The sequence below is a fragment of the Typopeltis vanoorti genome, chromosome 25, assembly GCF_054136105.1.
Source record: "Typopeltis vanoorti isolate ZY-2024b chromosome 25, IOZ_Tvanoo_1.0, whole genome shotgun sequence".
Lineage (NCBI taxonomy): Eukaryota > Metazoa > Arthropoda > Arachnida > Uropygi > Thelyphonidae > Typopeltis > Typopeltis vanoorti.
This window is the reverse complement of record NC_143573.1, coordinates 44,867,144-44,889,007: the sequence shown is the minus strand read 5'-3', so window position 1 is coordinate 44,889,007 and position 21,864 is coordinate 44,867,144. Positions and strand designations below refer to the sequence as shown.

The window sequence follows — 21,864 nt, the reverse complement described above, 5'->3', positions numbered from 1 at the left end:
ATACCTATCAGATAGCCAGTCTCCAGTCCAATGCACTAATCTAATATCCAACCCCATCTGCTCTAGTTTGACTGTCAACTTATCATGAGGTACTCTATCAAAAGCTTTTGCGAAATCCAAGTATATTACTGTGTATCCTTCTCCTCTGTCCAAGGAAGCAGTCACTTTATTGTAATAAGTAAGTAGATTACTAAAACATGACCTCCCTTTAGCAAATCCATGCTGTCCATCAAAGATTATACCATTGTTGTCAACCCAACTCTGGATCCTAGTATTCACAAGCTTCTCCAACAACTTAACCACAACACCTGACACGCAGATAGGCCTATAGTTTGATTGATGATTTATTCGCATGGTATTTCAAGATTATTCAAGTAAAGAAGAACTTTTGAAAATTATACCATTATTGGGAAGGACTAGGGGATAAGACATTTTTTTGGCATTTGATGAATTTGTGAAACAACACAAACTTCCACTTTTTAAACTTGTGTCTATTACTATTGATGGTGCTCCTGCAATGAGAGGTAATAAATCAGGCTTCATTTCATTATGTAAAAACGATGACAAATATCCAGATTTTTTAACGTACCACTGTATTATTCACCAACAAGTACTGTGTAGTAAAATATTAAACACAAAAGATGTTTTGGATATTACATTTAAAATTGTAAATTCTGTTTGAGGAAAAGCCCTGCAACGGCGGTTGTTTAAATTACAGGCAGACGATAATAGGGAATTTCTGTTGTACAATAATGTTCGCTGGCACAGCAGAAGTCAATTTTTAGAAAGATTTCTTGTATTAATTAACGATATAAAAATTTTCTTGATGAAAAAGGAGATATTTATTCACAATTGAGTGATAAAAGATGGTTGTTACACTTATTATTTTTAGTAGATTTCTGTACGAAATTAAGCAATTTAAATTTACAGTTACAAGGTAGAGATAAAAATTTAATAGACATGCTAAGTTCAATAAAAACTTTCCAACAACACTTATTTTTATTAAAGAAAAATATAAATGACCGCGAATTTAGACATCTCCCATATTTGTTAAAATTTTTTGAACAAAATCAAGAAATGCCTTTGCTATGATTTAAAAGAATTTATTCGTGAAATAGAATTAGCTGAGGAAGAAATAAATTCAAGATTTAAAGATTTTAATAAAACTGAAATGATTGTATCTTTTATCAATAATCCCTTTGAAGAAAACTTGAAATTTCAAGTTTTCTGTGATGACTTGAAATTTCAAGTCATCACAGAAATTTCAAATAAAATTAGTGGGCTGTTTGATATAAACCAAGCTGAAGTATAACTTGAGATAACAAACATTCAGAATAGTTTACATTTAAAATCAATAAACAATGAAGTCATTTGGAAGTATGCACATGAAAAATTCCCAATATTAACTGATATTACGAGAAAAATTCTGTTGTGTTTCAGATCAACATGCTTGTCAGAATCCGCTTTTTCAAATATGACCGTCATAAAAAATCAATTAAGAAACCAAATTACAAATGATCGTTTGTCTACGATTGGCCAACTTCTTCATATCAACTTGACTATGAAAATATTGCGAGGTCCAAACAATGCCAAATTTCACATTAACTTTTTTTTAATCAACCAGCATTTCCTGTAACTTGTGAGTTTGTAATCAATCTATTGTTTTTTCTCACTTTGGTTTTCCAAACTAGATAAATAAATATTTTATTCCAATATATTTGTTTTTTTTTTTTGTTGTATTAAAATAATTAAAAGTGATAAATAAATTTTTATCAAATAAATAAATAAAGTTTTTAGTTGTGTTTTTTTTTTAGTTGTTTATTTGTGCGTAATCAGATATCAGGTTGGGGGAACGTGATCTATATACGAGAGTAGATCGCCGAATAACTTTTTATAGAAAAGTAGCTCGAGTAGTAAAAAAGGCTGAACACTACTGCTATATAGCATCCAGAACATGATGGCAGAATCCTAACACAAGAAAACCTTAATATAAGAGAACTGTAGAGATGTAGTTTCCCAAAAAATTAGAGATTTTTTTCACTGTCATCTGTATATTATTATACAGATATGTATCAAAAATTTATTTTATTTTTGTATATATTTTATTTATTTTTTTTTTCAGCAAAGTTCAGGGTATGGTAAATAATTAACAAAGCATTTAGATTTATATTCTTTTGTGTAGTGTCATGTAGCATTTGTCCTGTTCATATGTATGTTTTTCTGATGATGACCTCAATACAGAGGTGAAAACATAAAGTATTATTTTCGTAATTATAAGTAAAGTAATTATTGCAACATGTTTGTTGCAGTCTCCATAAATTCTTCACTATGAATTCTGATAACCATATAACCTTTAAAGAAAGAAAATTCAGAATACTTAAGTTAGTGGGAGGGTTTTAGAAAAGAGTGGTGAGCAAGGGAGTGAAAATGCATTTTTTATATGGAGATTTCATGGGTGGAATGTGTCCAAATCACTGGACTTAAATTATGTGAAGTTTAAATAATGAAATTATTTATTTAATATTGATATTTTGGTCCAACATATAAGACTATTCATAAGGTACATAATAACATGGTAAAAATAAGTAATCTGAAATGAAATTATTATACTTTGAATATAATATTATAGTCTAAAATTACAGTTAATAAAGTAAATTTCTTTTATTGCTCAATTGATTCTAACATCAAACCCATTAGGACTATCTAAATATCATGACTTATAGGTTACAGCAGCTAGTTCAGAAGCCTTAAGGTAGCAGCCCTACAACTGAACTATTCCATTGTCAGGCTAGTCCCCTGACATGGAGAACATAATTCTACTTGTAAGCTGACAGAAAAAGATAATCAGATTGAATCTATGGAAAACAATCCTGGAATGGAAAAAGCAAAAATGGAAACGACAAAATATAATACACATAGCAAACTGGAATGTAAGAGGAATAGCATATAAAGAAATAGAATTAGACCAACTATTAAATGAAAGAAATTTTAAAATAGCAGTAATCACTGAAACAAAAAAGAAATTAAAAGGAACTATGAGAACCGAAAATTTTAATGTGATATATAGTGGAGTTGACAGAGACCAAAGAGCACAAGCAGGAGTCATGATATGGATTCATAACTCCCTTTCAAAACAGTTAAAACATTATAAATTATGGAATGAAAGAATAATAGAAGCTAGAATAAAAATAGAGGCTATTTAACAATAGTTGGTTTATATGCCCCAGAAGAAGGAAGAGAACAGGATAATACTGATTTTTATAATCAGCTACAAAACATATATAATAAAATAAATAAAAATGATTACAAAATTTTAGCAGGAGACTTAAATGCAAGAATTGGAAACACGAAAATTAATAATAATATAGGAATACATGGAGAACATACTCTAAACAGGAATGGTAAAAAATCGATTGACTTTGTAGTTTATAATAACCTAAAAATAATGAATTCCTTCTATAAACATAAAGACATACATAAATATACTTGGGCAGCAAGAGGATGGAAATCAATATTAGATTATAAATTAAATGAAAAGACATCAAACTTTTCACTAGATGTTAGAGTTCACAGAGGATATGAAATAAGCAGTGACCACTTCCTTGTTAAAATAAAATTAAGATTACCACCTAAATGGCTACAAGTAACAAGAACAGAAATAAAATTTGAAACATTTGTTTATAAAACTATACTATTGAATGACACAAATGTACAATGGCTATATGAACAAAGAATTAACCAATATCTAGATAAAATAAAACAAAATGAAGAAATAGAAATAGAATGGCTCAATATAAAAATTATACTAAATGCAGCAGCAAATGAAAGCTTAGGAAAGACCAAAAAAATTCAATAAAAGAAAAAAACTGAAGATCTGGGATGATACAATCAAAGAAATAATCAAAAAGAAAAAAAAAGCCTATCACAAATGGTTAAGCAGTAAAAGATTAGAAGATGAAATAGAATATAAAAGAATAAGAGCCATAGCTAAAAGAGAAGTCAGAAAAAGACATAGAGAATCATGGAACAAATTTGTTTCTAATTTAGAACATGATTTATATAAAATAAGACCCAATGTATATAAGATTTTGAAACACTTAAATGCAGATACCAAAGAAAACATAAAATTAAACACGAATTGAAATTAGAAGAATTTCTAAATTACTACACAGAATTGTGGACAGACAAATATTTTAAAAAAGACAACTGGCAAACAATTAATGAAAATGAAATAACTAAAGAAGAATTAGAAATCAGCCTGAAAGAAACAGAAAATCACCTGGAGAAGATAAGCTAGGTTCAGAACTATATAAATACACAGGAACAAGATTCAAAGAAAGACTCTTATTATTTTTAAATAAAATTTATTCAACTGGTATCCCTCCAATAGAATGGAAAAAAGCAATTGTGATTCCTATCTTTAAAAAAGGTAATAGAGATGACCCTAAAAACTATAGAGGTATCAGTATACTAAATTCCTGTTACAAAATATATAGCAGAATTTTAAATAGCAAACTAATGAAATATTCCAAAAACTTTATTTTAGAAGTACAGAATGGATTTAGAAAAGGACGATCATGTATAGACCCGGCCTCCTGCCTAAAACTAATAATAGAGAAAAGAAGAGAATACGATTTAGAAACACATATTGCATTTATTAACTTTAAAAAAGCATTTGTCAAAGTTAAAAGAAACATATTATTTAACATATTAAAAGAAAGACAAATACCAAATAATATCCTAAAAGCTATCACAAGTATATATTAAAATAATCAAATACAAATAACATTAAATCATGAGCTATCATATACGAGAGAGATAAACCAAGAGGTCTGACAGGGATGTCCCCTCTCAGCAACTCTTTTTAATATTTACTTAAATGAAAAAATAATAAAATGGAATAAAAATTTACATCAAGGAATTAAACTTTCTCCTACAGTGAACTTAAACACTCTCCTTTTTGCCGACGACCAAATATTAATTACAAATTCTGAAGATAACTTACAGTAAGCTATATTATATCTAAATGAGATAGCCAAAGATTATGGTATGATAATATCAATAGAAAAATCAAAAACTATGGCCTTTAAAGGACAAGATCAAGCAAGAACTAAAATAGTAATAGATAACAAGATCTTGGAACAGTTGAATTTATTTAACTACCTAGGATGTAATAATAAATTTAGTTTAATCCTTTATCCAAGTGTGTGCTAACAAAGTTTGCGCCTGAAAGTATCTTCAGGACTGGGGTAAAGTGGTACAACACCGGGCGACTCCTTGCAAAGGTGGAGCAAGCCACCAACACTTCTATCTCAGTATCTCCCATAATGCAAAACACATCTCCTTGCGGATATGTATAATATTATGCATTAAGGGAAGGGCCACTACCCAGACTAGTTTCGACCTTTATTGAGGTCTCTTCAGTGGGAGCCAGGCCCAAGTGGAGATACCAAGGGAGAAGCATTAGCAAGGTCATCTCCTCCTATAGGAGTTGCCAAATGGTGTGCCACCTTTTTATTAAATTACTCTGGATTTAACTAAATTTTTCTAAGGATTAAAATTTAACTAATTTAACTAAGGATTAAACTAAATTTATTATAGTCTGACCAAGTGAAAAATAAACTTTCAACATCTTTCTCTAAATCTAGATTTAGAGTGAATCCTATTTGATCACAAAAGAAATGAAGAAATTATGAAAGAATTAAACCAAGAACCAGTAGTAGAAAAAAATTAAAAAATATAAAATAAATGGATGGAACACGTTTAAAGAATGAAAACAGAAAGATTACCAAAACAAGCCTTAAGAGATGATAATTGTGGCAGGAACAAATGATTTGAAAGAGGACAAAATGGAAATGACAGAGGATGTGAGGGAATTACCTGAGGTAGCAAAACAGAAGAGTGAAAGAGTTAGGATGGTGAGTATTTTACCGCGGTATGACAGTGAAGTGTTTAGAAGGAGGGCCATAATTGCCAATGACTTTATGCGTGGGTTATGCATGGAGAGTGGTGTGGAATTTGTGGATGTGTGGAATGAGTTCGATGGGCGAAAGGACTTATATAAGATGGATGGGTTATATTTGAATGGAGTTGGTGTACGGAGGCTTGAAAAAGTGTTGATGAATGATGTGGAAGTGGATGTACAAGCTCAGGGAAACTAGATTTATTAAGTGGGGGGGAGGGGAAGTAGTTATGCAGACTTTAGGGAGGCAGTTGAGTGTATGAATGAGTATATTATGCCCGACTGAGTACGAAGGACAACAAATCAGAATGGGATTGCTAGTATAAGGCATCAAAGTAGGGATGGGACAAATGGGCTTCTGCAATTCATGTACACTAATGCCAGGAGTATTAGGAACAAGAAGGAAGAGTTTTTGGCCTTGGTTGGCACTTCCAGGCCACAGGTGGTTGGTATTAGTGAAACATGGCTGACAGAAGATGATAAAGCTAGTGGGATTGAATGCGATGGGTATAGCGTGTTCAGGAGTGACAGGGTGAATAAAAAAAGGGGGGGAGGAGTGTTATTGATGATAGCTGATGAATTGCAGCCAAGGGGTATAGAAGTTGAACTGCAGTTGAAGAGCACATTTGAGGCTGTTTGGTGTGAGATAGAATCTAGCAGAACAAAATATACAATTGGGTGCTGCTATAGACCAGGTGATGGAATAGATGGTGGGGATAGTATGCATAGGCAAATAGAAGAAATGAGTGGAAGGAGGGTAATTATTATGGGTGATTTCTATTATGGTAACATTGACTGGAAAGAGGAGAGGGCACATGGGAGGAAGGAATTGGATTTTATGTGGTTATTAAGGGATAACTATCTGCGGCAGCATGTAGTGGAAAATACCAGGGGGAAAGAGAGTGCTTGATCTAGTAATTGCAACTGAGAATGTGGCTGTAACGAACATGACCATGTTGCCACCAATTGGTGAGAGTGACTATAAGGTCATGACTTGGGAGGTGGCTAAAGGAGTGGAATTTACAATTAAGACAGGGTACATGTGGAATTACCAGGCTGGTAAGTATGACAAGCTTAGGTGTGTGTGCTTGGCTCAGTGCCATGGCATGTAAAACTGCAAGGGCTGGATGTTGATAGTGCATGGGAGGTGGTTAAGAAGTGTTTGCAGGAGGCAATGGTTGACTGTATACCAAGAGTCCGAATAATAAATCAAGTAGGGGTTAAATGGATGAATAACACTATTAAACTTGAGCTGCAAAAAAAGAAGCAATTGTGGAGGGAATTTAAGGAGAAAGGTGACCAGCAGGTGCAGGAACAGTATAAAGCTCAGGCCAGGATGGTAACAAGGGTGGTAAGAAAAGCAAAAGCAGATTACGAAAGAAAATTGGCCATGCAGGCTAAAGAGAATCCCAAACAGTTTTTTCAATATGTTGCAAGTAAAAGGAAAAATGTTCATGGTAGAATGATCTTAAAAAATGCTGAGGGTAGGGAGGTAACCGAATCAGTCGATATAGTGGAATTACTGAGCGAGCACTTTGCAAGAGTATATCATCCATGTGGTGACATTGCAGGAATGGAAGAACCAACAGCTTATACTGGAATTGTGATGAATGAAGTAGATGTAACTAGTCTATTACAGAACCTCGATGTCAATACATCTGTGGGATTGCATGGTATACCAGCTCGTGTCGTATGTGAAGCAGCTAAAGAATTGTCAGTGCCTTGACCAGTTTGTTTAATTTGAGCCTCGGGTCTGGGTCAGTCCCAAGGGGGTGGAAAGAGGGGGAAAATAGTTCTGCTGCATAAAAGTGGTTCCAAGGCTGCTGTTGAAAATTACCGGCCAATCAGCATAACAGGAATCATTATCAAGGTCTTGGAGAAAATAGTCAAGAGGAAAATACAAGATTGGATAGAAGAAAATGGGATACTGTATCGGGGACAGCATGGTTTTGTGAAGGGTAGGTCATGCCTCAGTAACTTGCTCACGTATTATAACACAGTGACGGCTGAATTGGATAAGGGTAATGGGTTTACAGTGATTCTACTGGACCTTGCTAAGGCATTTGACAGGATACCACATGGAATTCTAATCAGTAAATTGCAGCATATGGGGATGGATATAGGGTTGGTGAGATGGATAGGAGGGTGGTTGATGGAGAGATATCAGAGAGTGGTTTATTCAGGAATAGAGTCCACAAGATGGCCTGTGACTAGTGGTGTGCCACAAGGATCTGTTCTTGGACCACTGCTGTTTAATTTGTTCATTAATGGTATAGGAAATGATCTGAGAGGAACAGTTCATTTGTTTGCGGATGATGAAAAGTTGGGTAGGGCAATAGTGAATGCAGATGACGTCAAAATTTTGCAAGATGATTTAGATAGATTGGAGGTCTGGACTAAGGTGAATGAATGTCAATTTAATGTGGCAAAATGTAAGGTTATACATTTTGGGGTGAAAAGATTAGCAGCAGATTACTACATTGGTGGAACTGTACTCCAGGAAATTGATGAGGCAAGAGATTTAGGAGTGTTGGTGGATAAGGAGTTGAAGTTTAGGGGACACATTGCAAAAGTGGCCAAATCAGTTCATCAAATCACTTAGTTGCTGAAGAATAAGTTGACAAGCAGGTTATTGTTCCTTTGTATCGAGCCTTGATAAGACCCCATCTCGACTGCTGTGCCCAGATTTGGTCACCTAGGTTTCTTCTTGATGGGGAGGAGGTGGAGAGGATTCAGAGGCGAGTGACCAAGATGACAGCAGGTCTGTGGAATGAACCTTATGAGAACAGGTTGAGGATTTGTGGGTTGCAAAAATTGGTTGATAGGCGGAGGAGGGGAGATATGATTGAGGCATTCAAATTACCGAAGGGTTTCTATAAAATTAATTCAGAAGATATTTTTGAGAACAGGGCTGGTTGTGGGAGGACTAGGGGACATCCATGGAAACTGTGCAAAAGTGTGGTTAGTAAAGGTGTTAGAGCTGGGTTCTTTACTTTTAGAGTGGTGAATGAGTGGAATGCACTCCCAGAGTCTGTGGTGGATGCTGTGACAGTGAATGAGTTTAAGGCGAGGTATGATAGATACTGTATGAATGTCGAATAGTTGTGATGAATATGATTTGGGGCCTCCCTCGATGAGTCTAATGACTCCCTGGAGTTGCCCGTAATAATAATAATAATAATAAGCCTTAAAGTACAAGCCATTAGGAAAAAGAAAACCAAGGACGTCCTCTTAAACGATTCAACGATGACTTCTAAGGCCGGAACAGGCCATGCTAGGCCTAAATCCTTGATACGCATGATGATGAATGATGATGATGATAGGTTACAGCATAATTCCAAACATTTTGAATTATGCTGTAATTTTGAAAAATGTTTTGAATAACACTAAAATAATGACATATTTCTGAAATTACAGCCTGCTGGATGGCAAAGATTTCATGTAAACTAATCTATTCTATAGCATATTAGCAATACGTTCCAATACAAAAAAAAATTATTACCTTATCAAAAGTCAGTATCTTTACATTTTTACCTTGCATTTGTTGCTCCTCAAACTGAAATAAATAAGCTCTATTTTAGACATATGATTATAATGTCAACAATATCATTATTAAATTAATAAAACAATGTGTTATAAACTTTTTTTTTTTTTAAATTTTAATAGTTCAATTTAACATTTTTAACAGTTGTAAGAAATTATCTGGTAGAGACAACCCATTAATTCTGCAGTTTTTAAACCAAATGAACTATATATGGTTATTTCAACTACTATTGAACAAGAAGCAAAAAACTCTTTTCCCCTGGATAATATGTATCCCAAATGAAACCATTCAGTTTTCCAGTCTCCTGGAAATGTATCTTTACAGGTCGATATATTGAAATTTATTTTTCACTTGGTTAGACTATAATAAATTTAGTTTAATCTTTTATCCAAGTGTGAGCATACAAAGTTTGCACCTGAAAATATCTTCAGGACTGGGATAAGGTAGTACAACACCAGGCAACTCGTAGCAAAGGTGGACCAAGCTAACATCACTCCTATCAGGCGCAAACTTTGTTTGCTCACACTTGGATAAAGGATTGAACTAAATTTATTAAGGTTGGTATATTCAAATCAACTTTATATCATCACTCCTCACTGAAAGTAAACATTGTCAGAACTATGATTTAGTTAGTTCACTCAATATGATCTATGGTTTCTGTTCTTTTTTGGGGTGAATTATTATTGAACATAAACATTATCATGATATTAATGGATTTTTTCATATGGTAGAATGAGGGAAAGGAGTAAGGACAAGAAGCCATCCATGGAATTTGCTAAAGGAAATAGCAAGCAAGAGCATAAGAAGGTTTTTGTATGGAGCATGGAATGAATTGCTCAAGGGTGGTGGGGGTGCAGACAGTGAAGGGGTTTTAAAGAGCGGTATGAGACTGTGTTATCTAAAATGGATCGCCCACAATGAGTCTTATGGCTCCATGGTGGTTCAGCATAATAATAATCCAACAAAGTTGACATTCAGTGGATCTTAGATAAAAATCAGTCCTGAACTAGACCTTCATCACATGGTAAAAGAGTTTCCATGTTACCTTAAAGGAACATTCAAACAGATAGCACAAGTTTTTGATAGATTCAGTCTACATTATTATTAATATTCATGCCTCCATGGAGTCAAAAGACTCATCGTGGGAGGTCCTTCCTAAGAACATAAAGTCTGTCAAGACTCATCAAGGGGAGGTCCCTCCCCCCCAAGAAACACAAAGTCTATCATACCACTCCTTAAACTCATTGACCGTTCTCACTCTCACCACTCCATCAGGCAATGCATTCCACGGTTCAACCACCCTCCATGCAAGGAAACCACTCCTCAGCCCTCTTGTTCACAGTTTCATTTCATAACTTCCAGGGATAGCCTCTTGTCATGACTCCTTCCCACTGTTCAACCAAGTGAAAGAACTCCCCAGTGTCAACCCTGTAACCACCTCTCAACAGTTTAAAAGTCTCAATCATATCACCTCTCCTTCTTCTTCTACCCACCAAATTCTGCAGTCCACATTCCCTCAGCTGATCCTCATAACCAAAATTGTACAGCCCTGAAACCATCTTTGTACCCTTTCCACAGTTAATTTATCCCCTTCAAATCCTGGGGACCAAATCTGAGAACAATAGTCCAAGTGTGGTCTGATCAGAGTCTTATACAACGGAATGATAACTGTTTTATCTCTGCAGGTCAATGTCGTTCTCATTATTGCAGCAATCCTCTGTGTTACCTTCACCACCTTTGCAATATGTCCCCTAAATTTCAGGTTTCTATCAATCATCAACCCCAGATCTCTTGTCTCCCCTACTTCCTCCAGTATAACTCCTCCCATAAATGTTTCCCAAATCTCAAGACCTTACATTTTGCTGCATTAAACCCACCTACCCCATTCATTTATCCAATTGTCTAGCTTATTCAAATCCTCTTGCAGGGCTACCACATCTGCACTATTTCTAATAATCCTTCCCAGCTTTGCATCATCCGCAAACAACTGAATATCCCCTTGCTATCCACTGGCAATGTCATTGATATAAAGGTTAAACAATATAGGTCCTAGTACTGAGCCCTGTGTGACCCCACTTGTAACCCTCTGCCTCCTTGAAACTGCTCCACCATACACAACTCTCTGATACCTATCAGACAGCCAATCCTGAATCCAGTTGACCAATCTGACATCCAGACCCATGTGCCTTCAAAAACTGTTATCCTTTCTATCCACTATTAAAGAGACTTCTTGAACACTATTAATGTTTAACCAAATGCCTTATTCCTGTCATGTATTCTATTTTAGCCAAACTAGTTGAGATCAGAATTAGAGAGTACAAATATTACATCAAATTCTTAAAATCCAAAACTCTAGTTTGCACTTCATGCCATCAACACTGAACATGAGTCATCAACAATCAGCTTTCACTACCTGGAGATTCATCAGTTAATTAACAGTCAACAATATGAATTACTCCATTCTTATTCTACAGAAGCTCTCCTTACTACCTTTAGACATGGGCCATGAAAAGATTTGTAGAAACCCATGTAGTTGCTCTTGATATTTCAAAAGCATCTAATCATGGCAATGGCTTTCTCTTAATAGATTTCTTTACCAATCTCATCATTATGATCTGATGAGATTGGTAAAGAAATTGGTCATTATTGAGAAATTGCTCAAGAAACATGATATAAACATAGTGATGGGTGACTTCAATGCAAAAGTGGGAAGAGGGGGTGATGGAGAAATTGTTGGCGAACATGGCTTAGGCACCAGAAACGACAGAGGAGACCGTCTAGTCCAGTTCTGTCAGGAAGAAGATCTAACAATAGCAAATACCTGGTTTAAACTTCCACCCAGAAGACTACACTTGGAAATCGCCTCAAGATAACCAACATAACATTGTCAGAAATCAAATTGATTATATACTGATAAATAAAAGATTCCACAGTAATATAAAGAGTGCAAAGGCTTATCCTGGAGCAGATATCTCATCAGACCACAATCCCATAGTTGCAGAAGCACGTCTTAGATTAAAATCAGCTAAAAAATCACAAAAGAAGAAAAAGAAAATTGATGTAGATAAACTGAAAGACCCGAACATAAATAAAAGTGCCAAGACACAGCTTAACCTGCGATTACAACAGATTAACATAGAAGAAAATAAAAGTGTGGAATCTCTTTGGAATAGCTTAAAGAATGCCATCGTAACAACAAGTATTGAAGAAGTAGGTTATGTGAATAATATAAAACAGGAATGGATGACAGATATTCTTTCTCTTATTGATACAAGAAGAATGTACAAAAACAAAGACCTTGCCAGGTATACAGAAACACATAACATCATCAAGAAAAAAATAAAAGAAGCCAAGGAAAATTGGATGAAAAATTTATGTACTGAAATTGAACTGCTTCAGAAGAAACATGATAATTTCAATCTGTATAAGAAAATCAACGAAATTTCTGGAAAACTGAGGAAAAAGCAAATAGTGTCTCTAAGAAAATGGAAAAATAGTTCTAGAAGAAGAGAATAAAGCACAGATTTGGGTAAAATATGTAACAGAACTTTTCAATGATACTAGACAGAAGCCTATAAATATAAAAGATAACATTCAAGGACCAGCAATCATGAAAAGCAAAATAGAGAATGCTATACGAACAAGTAAAACAGGAAAAGCCAGTGGACCAGATGGTGTGCAAACAGAATTTTTAAAATTAATAGAACCAGATAACATCAAACTTCTTGAAAAACTATTTAATAAAATATATGAAAGTGATGAATTTCCATCAGATTGGCTCAAATCTACATTTATCACTGTCCCAAAGAAACCCAAAGCGAATTCCTGTGGTGACTTCTGACTTATTAGTCTAATGAGCCAAACATTAAAAATATTTTTGAAAGTAATTCAGAATCGTATTTATAGAAAAAGTGAAGAAACTCTAAGTGAAACACAATTCGGCTTTCGGAATGGTTTTGGTACTAGAGAGGCCCTTTTCTGTACCCAAATATTGATACAAAAATGCATAGAAAAACAGAAATCTGTCTTTATGTGTTTCATAGATTTTGAAAAAGCATTCGACAAAGTCAGACACACTAACTTAATAGAAGTCCTTCAACAAATAAGGCTAGACGAACAAGACATAAGACTAATAACAAATCTGTATTGGAATCAGTCAGCTACCGTTCAATTAGACAACATTACCACCAGTGATATTAACATCAAAAGAGGAGTGAGACAAGGATGTGTGCTCTCACCACTCCTGTTCAACATATATGCAGAGGTAATCTTTAAAAAAGCATTGGAAGAATGTTCAGAGAGAATCACAATAAATGGAAAGATTGTTAACAACCTTCGATATGCAGATGACACCGTGCTAATTGCAGATAATATTATGGATCTCCAAAAACTCATTGACAGAGTATACATAGAAAGCCAAAGAATGGGAATAAATATAAACATCAACAAGACAAAATACATGATCATCAGCAAACATCCAGCCTCATCAATGAAACTGACACTCAATGGGAAAAATATTGATCAAGTGTCAAGATATAAATATCTTGGTTGCTGGCTTAATGAACGGTGGGATCCAGAAATAGATATAAAGACAAGGATTGAAGTTGCACGGCAGTCCTTCATGAAAATGAGAACATTATTCTGCAATAAAGACCTAAACATGGAAGTCAGATGCCGAATGCTGAAATGCTAAGTGTGGTCTATTCTGCTTTATGGAGTTGAAACATGGACATTGAAGGCGACAACCATCAAGAAAATCGAAGCCTTTGAGATGTGGCTATACAGAAGAATGCTAAAGATATCATGGACAGAAAAAATTACCAATGAAGATGTCTTAAAATCCATTGGCAAAGCTAAACATCTTGTGCAAATAATCAAGAAACGAAAAACATCATATCTTGGCCACATCATGAGAAACAGCAAATACCAACTTCTACAAACTATTTTGATAGGAAGAATTGGTGGCAAAGGAACTAGAGGAAGAAAAAGAATATCATGGTTTGACAACATCAAGACGTGGACAGGAAAGAGCAGTGCACAACTGCTCAGATTAGCACAAGAGCGCAGTTTGTTCGCCAAGATGGTCGCTGACCTTCGATAGAAGATAGCACAATAAGAAGAAGAAGAGAAATTGCTCAATAATGACCATAACTGGTATGGGTGAGAGTAGACCCTTCCTATAATGTTTTTGCAATGTCGGTTAAAACATCAGTAGCCTCTCCTTAAAAGTAGCCTAGTTGCAAAGATACTTTGCACACAAACTTTGTTTGCTTGCATTACACTTGGATAAAAGGATTAAACAAGAATATACTTTCTGGTCAAATATAAATCACTTTTTAACCAAGTGATAAAAGATTTCTTCTGGTTACTTTCTCATAGGACTCTGTTCCTGAATTATGCCTTTTTTTTTTTAATAAGTACTTTCATGAGTACTGCTCCACCATACTGGCCACTACTATTCTTCTGCTTTCTTCTAATCACAAGCAGCTTCTGGTCAACATCCATACATAGTTCAACTCTTAACATATCAAACCAACTTCTCTTCGTCATCCTTCATTCCATCTACTTCTGTTCTTTGGAACAGTCTTCCCCATACTATTTTTGTCAACGAATACAATTCCTAGCTTTTCAAGAAATTTGTTAATGCATTCATCCTTTCTTCTTGACTACATTTGAGCCTACAGATGATATTATCGTGTTGGATTAATGTTAAAAAAAATTATAAGGACACTGACGAGTAAATTTAGAGATGCTATTACATTGGCCTTGGTCAGACTACACTAGGCTACTTGTGTGAAAATTTAGTCAGTTTCCATTCTGATGAAGTAACTGATGAGCTTAGGTAGAGAAGGATGTGACATAATGGAGATTTAAGCTGACAAATTTTAAGATTAACATGGAGGGGATTATTCATCCAAGTAGAATATTCATTGTGTACATCACATTCACAACACTTTCTAGCAGATCTCTCATGAAGAGTCTAATGACTCCACTAGGGGTGGGAGTGGGTGGGAGGGTTATTCACAATAATCATTACAGTTCCGATTATTCTGTAAACTCAACAGACAGTTAACTCTGTTCTATTAACTCAAGAAAGACTAGCACCAGCAAACAAATTCTAAGTACTACCCATAAAATTTCTCATATTTCAAATATAGATAAAACAATGCTGGTCTGGTTGGCTAAGTGGTTAGCATAGCTGCTCTCCAACCAAAAGGCTGTGGGTTCGAATCTTGCCATGGGCATGGATGTTTGTGATTGACTGTGAAAATACTAGTGGCAGCAGTGGTGAGCAGTAGATGGCATTGGTGTGGATAATGGTAGTTGCAGCTCGTTGTAGTTGGTGATTGAGAGTGGTGGAGACGGAGAACTGTAGGTGCCCTCCCTCGATGAGTCTTTTTGGATAAAATCTCTCATGAAGAGTACTGACTCCACTGGGGTGTGTGTGTGGGGGGGGGTATTCACAATAATCATTACAGTTCTGATTATTCTGTAAACTCAACAGACAGTTAACTCTGTTCTATTAACTCAAGAAAGACTAGCACCAGAAAACAAATTCTAAGTACTACCCATAAAATTTCTCATGTTTCAAATATAGATAAAATAATGCCAGCCTGGTTGGCTACTAAGTGGTTACCATAGCCGCTCTCCAACCATCCATGGGCATGGATATTTGTGATTGACTGCGAAAATACTAGTGGCAGGGCAGCAATGGTGGTGGGCAGTAGATAGCATTGGTGTAGGTAATGGTAATTGCAGTTCGTTGTAGTTGGCGGATTGAGAGTGGTGGAGACAGCTGTAAAGTGCCCTCCCTCGATGAGTCTTTGGACTCCCTGGAGGTGTCACATAATAATGATAATAATTCTCAATCTACAGCAGATCTATCCATTGAGCACCCACAAGCTATGGAGAAGCTAAGTAAAACTAAACTCTTGAATAAGTCTGGCATAGACCTGCTCACTAAACTACCATCTTCCTTCTCTTTTGCAACTTGATCACCAGATTCCACTCTGGTTATTCACATATCATGGTGGACAGCTTCCCTTAGATTTTTCCAACAATGCTGGAGTACCTCCAGAACTCTGTACTTCTTCCTCCTCATCTACATTTATGATCTTCTTTTGCTAAACACAGATCTTGTCCATAACTTTGCTGATGACAGTACATGCCATTCTTCTAATTCAACTGACAAACTAAATTCATATTGCTATTCTTTCAGCAGGAACAACCTAGTAAGTAACCTTCAGTGCTGCTATTTTGGCAAGAAATATCTCAATTTTTTTGTTTGTAACCACCCAAATGGCCACACAAATAAAATATATGAGAAATAAAGATTCACATCCATATTATTTCTACAGCAACCAAATGTATTAACTTCAACAGACACTTCGCATCCATGTAATTGTTGACTTGGAAATACATCAAGGCCAGCTCAGTGGTTAACAGCACCCAGATGCAGATCCCATCCTCATAGGATCCAATCTAGAAATCTTAGTCATATGCTTGTTTTATCCTCTGGTGAGGATAGCTTTTTTTTTTTTATTAGGCCACTGTTTTTCACTTTTGCAGCTGCTGACATTGTGTACCACAGGTCAGGCTGACCTTGGAGTACTGTTTGTGCATGCAGGATGGTGCACACTGGAACATCCTCAGGATGCCTCGTGCTATTTGGGGAGAAGACAGTCTGATCAGTTGATAGCCCCTCTATCCTTGTAGACAGGCTTATATGTTGGTTATGCATTATTAAATCACTTAAGGAATTGAACAACGTAGATACGAATATAAATTAAATTATACTTTAATAAATATTTCCAATATTTCGGCAACGTCATGTTGCCATCTTCAAAAGGAACTTATAAAAAAAGGCACGTGCACGTAGGCACTACAACACAGTAACTGAGAATGAAGAGATGAAGCTATTGTTTTCTTCTAAAAGTCCTTAGCCCACTAGAGGGCAAAGTAGGTGTTCTTGGCCATTGGGCTGAAGGTCTGCTGATGTAAGCCTCCCAAATTTGGGGCAGTCGCATACAACCAAATTTGTTAAGGTTTGGAGAGTTTCTTGGGGCTGAGGCTGATTCCATAAATAGTCTTTCGAATTTGTATTTGCTACAGTGTATTACTATAGCTTTCTTCCACCATATTCTGTGGCATGTATCCAGAGCATGGTCTGCAAGACCAGAATGGCTGTACTTGTGAAAATGGATGTAGTCCTTGTGTTCAGAAATTCTGATATTCGCTGTCCTGACTGTTTGGCCAAAGTAAGACAGTTTACAGCTGCAAGGGACCTGGTATATACCAGGTAGGCCTAGGGGAAGTGGTTGGTCTTTAGTGGAGTGGATAAGAGATTGCATTTAACTCTATACCCCCCCCCCCGTATTTACAGACTCCCAAAAATACATAAAGAAAATGTGTCATTACGTCCCATAGTGGATGGCAGTAATTCCCCCACATACAAATTAGCTAAACATTTGGCCAAAGAGCTCACACTCTATACTGGCAACACACCTTCACACATAAAAAACTCAGCCCACTTCAAAGCCAGCATAGAAAACCTTACACTCCAACATACTGACATAATGGTCAGCTTTGACATCTCCTTCTTATTCACAAATGTCCCACTCAAGGAAACTTTAGATTAATCCAACCTAAATTTTCTCCCGATATCTCAGTCCTATTTCAATTCACAATGAACTCAGGCTATTTCGTTTGGCAGGGAAAATTCTACAAACAAATAGAGGGGACAGCCATGGGTTCACCACTCTCCCCACCCTTGGCCAATTTCTTTATGGAGACCTTTGAAGAAAAAGCCTTAGCCTCTGCCCCCACAAAAACTAACGATATGTCTTTGCTACGTTGATGATGTGTTCGCTATTTGGCCACATGGCTCTGAAACACTCCTCTCCTTCTTAACACACTTAAACAACTAACACCCCAGAATCAAGTTCACCCTGGAAAAAGAGGTTTATAGAAAATCCACACATACAGGCAGATACATTCACCAACAATTCCACCCCCCCCTCACAACAATATGGAGTGGTGAAAACACTATACAACAGGGCTAAACTAATCTGTTCTAACGACATGGCCATAAACACTGAGCTAAATCACATCCTCAACACTTTCTCAGCCAATGGCTACCCCCCTCCAAAAAAAAATCCAAAAATATTAACACCTACAAACCATATCTCAGTTCTCCCGATATCTCCCGATATCTCAGTCCTATTTCAATTCACAATGAACTCAGGCTATTTCGTTTGGCAGGGAAAATTCTACAAACAAATAGAGGGGACAGCCATGGGTTCACCACTCTCCCCACCCTTGGCCAATTTCTTTATGGAGACCTTTGAAGAAAAAGCCTTAGCCTCTGCCCCCACAAAAACTAACGATATGTCTTTGCTACGTTGATGATGTGTTCGCTATTTGGCCACATGGCTCTGAAACACTCCTCTCCTTCTTAACACACTTAAACAACCAACACCCCAGAATCAAGTTCACCCTGGAAAAAGAGGTTTATAGAAAATCCACACATACAGGCAGATACATTCACCAACAATTCCACCTCCCCCTCACAACAATATGGAGTGGTGAAAACACTATACAACAGGGCTAAACTAATCTGTTCTAACGACATGGCCATAAACACTGAGCTAAATCACATCCTCAACACTTTCTCAGCCAATGGCTACCCCCCTCCAAAAAAAAATCCAAAAATATTAACACCTACAAACCACATCCCCCCCCTCCACAACAAGGATTACTCTAAATCTATCACCATTCCCTACATTCGAGGCACCTCGGAAAAAATTACCAAAATCTTAAAAAAACATGACCTGACCTCCTATTACAGGCCATACAGAAAATTGGCATCCCTTATCCACTCCACTAAAGACCAACCACTTCCCCTAGACCTACCTGGTATATACCAGGTCCCTTGCAACCGTAAACTGTCTTACTTTGGCCAAACAGTCAGGACAGCGAATATCAGAATTTCTGAACACAAGGACTACATTCGTTTTCACAAGTACAGCCATTTTGGTCTTGCAGACCATACTCTGGATACACGCCACAGAATACGGTGGAAGAAAGCTACAGTAATACACCGTAGCAAATACAAATTCAAAAGACTATTTATGGAATCAGCCTCAGCCCTAAGAAACTCTCCAAACCCCTCTATCCTGGATTCACTTTGGTGATTTTTTTAGGGATTGCAAATTTATCAAGTTTTTCAATTCCCTGTAATTTGGTGAATATTTTCACAAATATCAGTTTATTGGTAATTTCTTACATTTTCAAAAAAAGTTATATTGAAAGAAAATCAATAAATATTAATAAATAAACATAAATTATGACATCAAAAACAAAAAAATATTCTAAAGGAGAAAAAAGATATATTAATATTAATTATAAATAAAATTACACAATTTTTATTTCAAAACATAAATAGTAACTTTAAAGATGGGAAAACAAAAACACATATAACTCAACATAAGCTTTTTTTTTATTTAGTGAAATAGAAACTTAACGAGTTTGTGGTGTCTTCCAAATGTGACCTAATTTTTGTGCAGTTTAATTCAGCACAAAAATCTCTCTTGGATTTGAAACTTGCTGGTCAATTGGTTCTTAGGCAATCAAAAGCCATTTTTAAATATTTTCCTCTTATTTTTTTTCTTCTTGAAATTACATTGGTATTTCTCTTGTGTCAGGTTTTAGCTCTTTTTTTTTTTTTTTTGAGTTTGGATCTTCTTAGACTACTTCAGCTTTTTTTCTTTATCACCAACTGAAATTTTTCCTTAATTGATAACACAGTTGAAGGAACTAAATCTGAAGCAACAGCATCCCGAGACATGGAATCACTAACTTCAGTTAAATTTTCAGTTTCTTTTTCATTATAAAGATCTTCCACTAACTATTGTATATTTGTGAATACTGTATATAAGTATAAATACAATAAGTATAAGAAATACTCCCTCAGCACTAAGGCAACTTGTGAATGCCAGGGAGTGTGTTAACATAAGCTCTCTGGTCAACTTCCATAGTTTCTACATTTGACTTTGAAATAATGCTGGATCTAATATCCACTTTGCTTATATAATTTTGCATCACCGAACTGAAGCCTTTTGGCTCTTTATTTTAATAAATGCATTAAAATGTTTATAATTATAAAATACCAGCAGAAAACACTGAATTACAGGTATATTTTTAAAGGATTTTTGCCCCATTGACCAGTATTGCAATCCCTAGATTTTTTTTCACATACGTTCTGTTTCTGTATTGTGCCTCTTCTATTAGTGTTTTTTGTAGATGGTACTGCTTCCATCATTGCTCCACCTTCTAAGATTATAAGAACACAAGCAACTGCTGTTCAACACTCATTTACTGTTCATGTTGAAATTTATCAACCATCTTTTCTTCCACCTCTTTCATTTCATCATCTCTGTTCTTTGGAACAGCTTCCCTCGGGCTGTCTTCCCTAATGACTGAAGTTCTAGCTGTTTAATAAAAATAGCAGATTAATAGTAACAAAAAATAAATACAATAAAACAAATAAATAACAAATTCATATTTTCTCCTTGACCTCTTGCCTATATACAGCACTGATGTATCAAAGGTTTTGTGACCTTTCATGTGTGGAGATTAATATAAAAATAATAACCAAATAAATAAAAATGTCTGAAATTAACATATTTTCCTTCTGCTGACTGCCAAAATTTACTGCCAAGCTGTATACAATGGCAGTTTAAATACTGGTATTTATATGAAAATGAGAAGCTGGCATTCATTCTTATATACTACCCAATTGCTGGTCAAGATATTTTCTTTTGTCAACTGAAAAATAGTCAAAAGAATCAAAGCAGGGTCCCAAAATAACCAGGACTAAAGCAAACAACAAAGCTGCATATGGTGATGTTCTGTTGTTGCTCACATTGGCTGTGTTGTGTGCTACATTTTGCACTAGTCAGCACAAGAAATATCCCAGCACAATCTTGTTAACAGTTGAGCTAATATGAAAGGAAATAAGAATGCCAGTTTCTAGTATTCAACTAGCTTTACTTACCACTGTGTGGGGATCCAACTTCGGTAAAGAATCTTTGCTAAGTTTTGGCTTTAATAAAATATTTTCTGACAAACTGAAATTCAAAAAAAAAATGTAATTATGTATTGAAATGATATTATTATTAACAGCCTTCCATAAAGTTAAGAGACTTATCACAGAAATCCCATTCACCCAGCAATATGTCTATCATACCATAATTAAATTCACCCTGACATTCCATATAAAAAAATTCCATATAAAAAATTTCTATATGAAAAAAAATCTACTTTTCATGTTCTTGTTCACCACATTCTTACAATCTTG

The 21,864-nt window shown here is 35.5% G+C and overlaps 1 protein-coding gene across 1 annotated transcript in view; it reads right to left on the bottom strand.

Moving 5' to 3' along the window:
- Positions 1-21,864, bottom strand: part of LOC150092703 (uncharacterized) — a 173,471-nt gene that overhangs the window by 41,652 nt on the left and 109,955 nt on the right. The window contains exons 6-7 of the mRNA XM_090414767.1: positions 21,562-21,634; positions 9,465-9,518 (exon numbers count right to left, since the gene is read on the bottom strand). Of these exons, the coding sequence (XP_090270893.1) occupies positions 9,465-9,518; positions 21,562-21,634 (127 nt within the window). The remainder of the gene's footprint in view (positions 1-9,464; positions 9,519-21,561; positions 21,635-21,864) is intronic.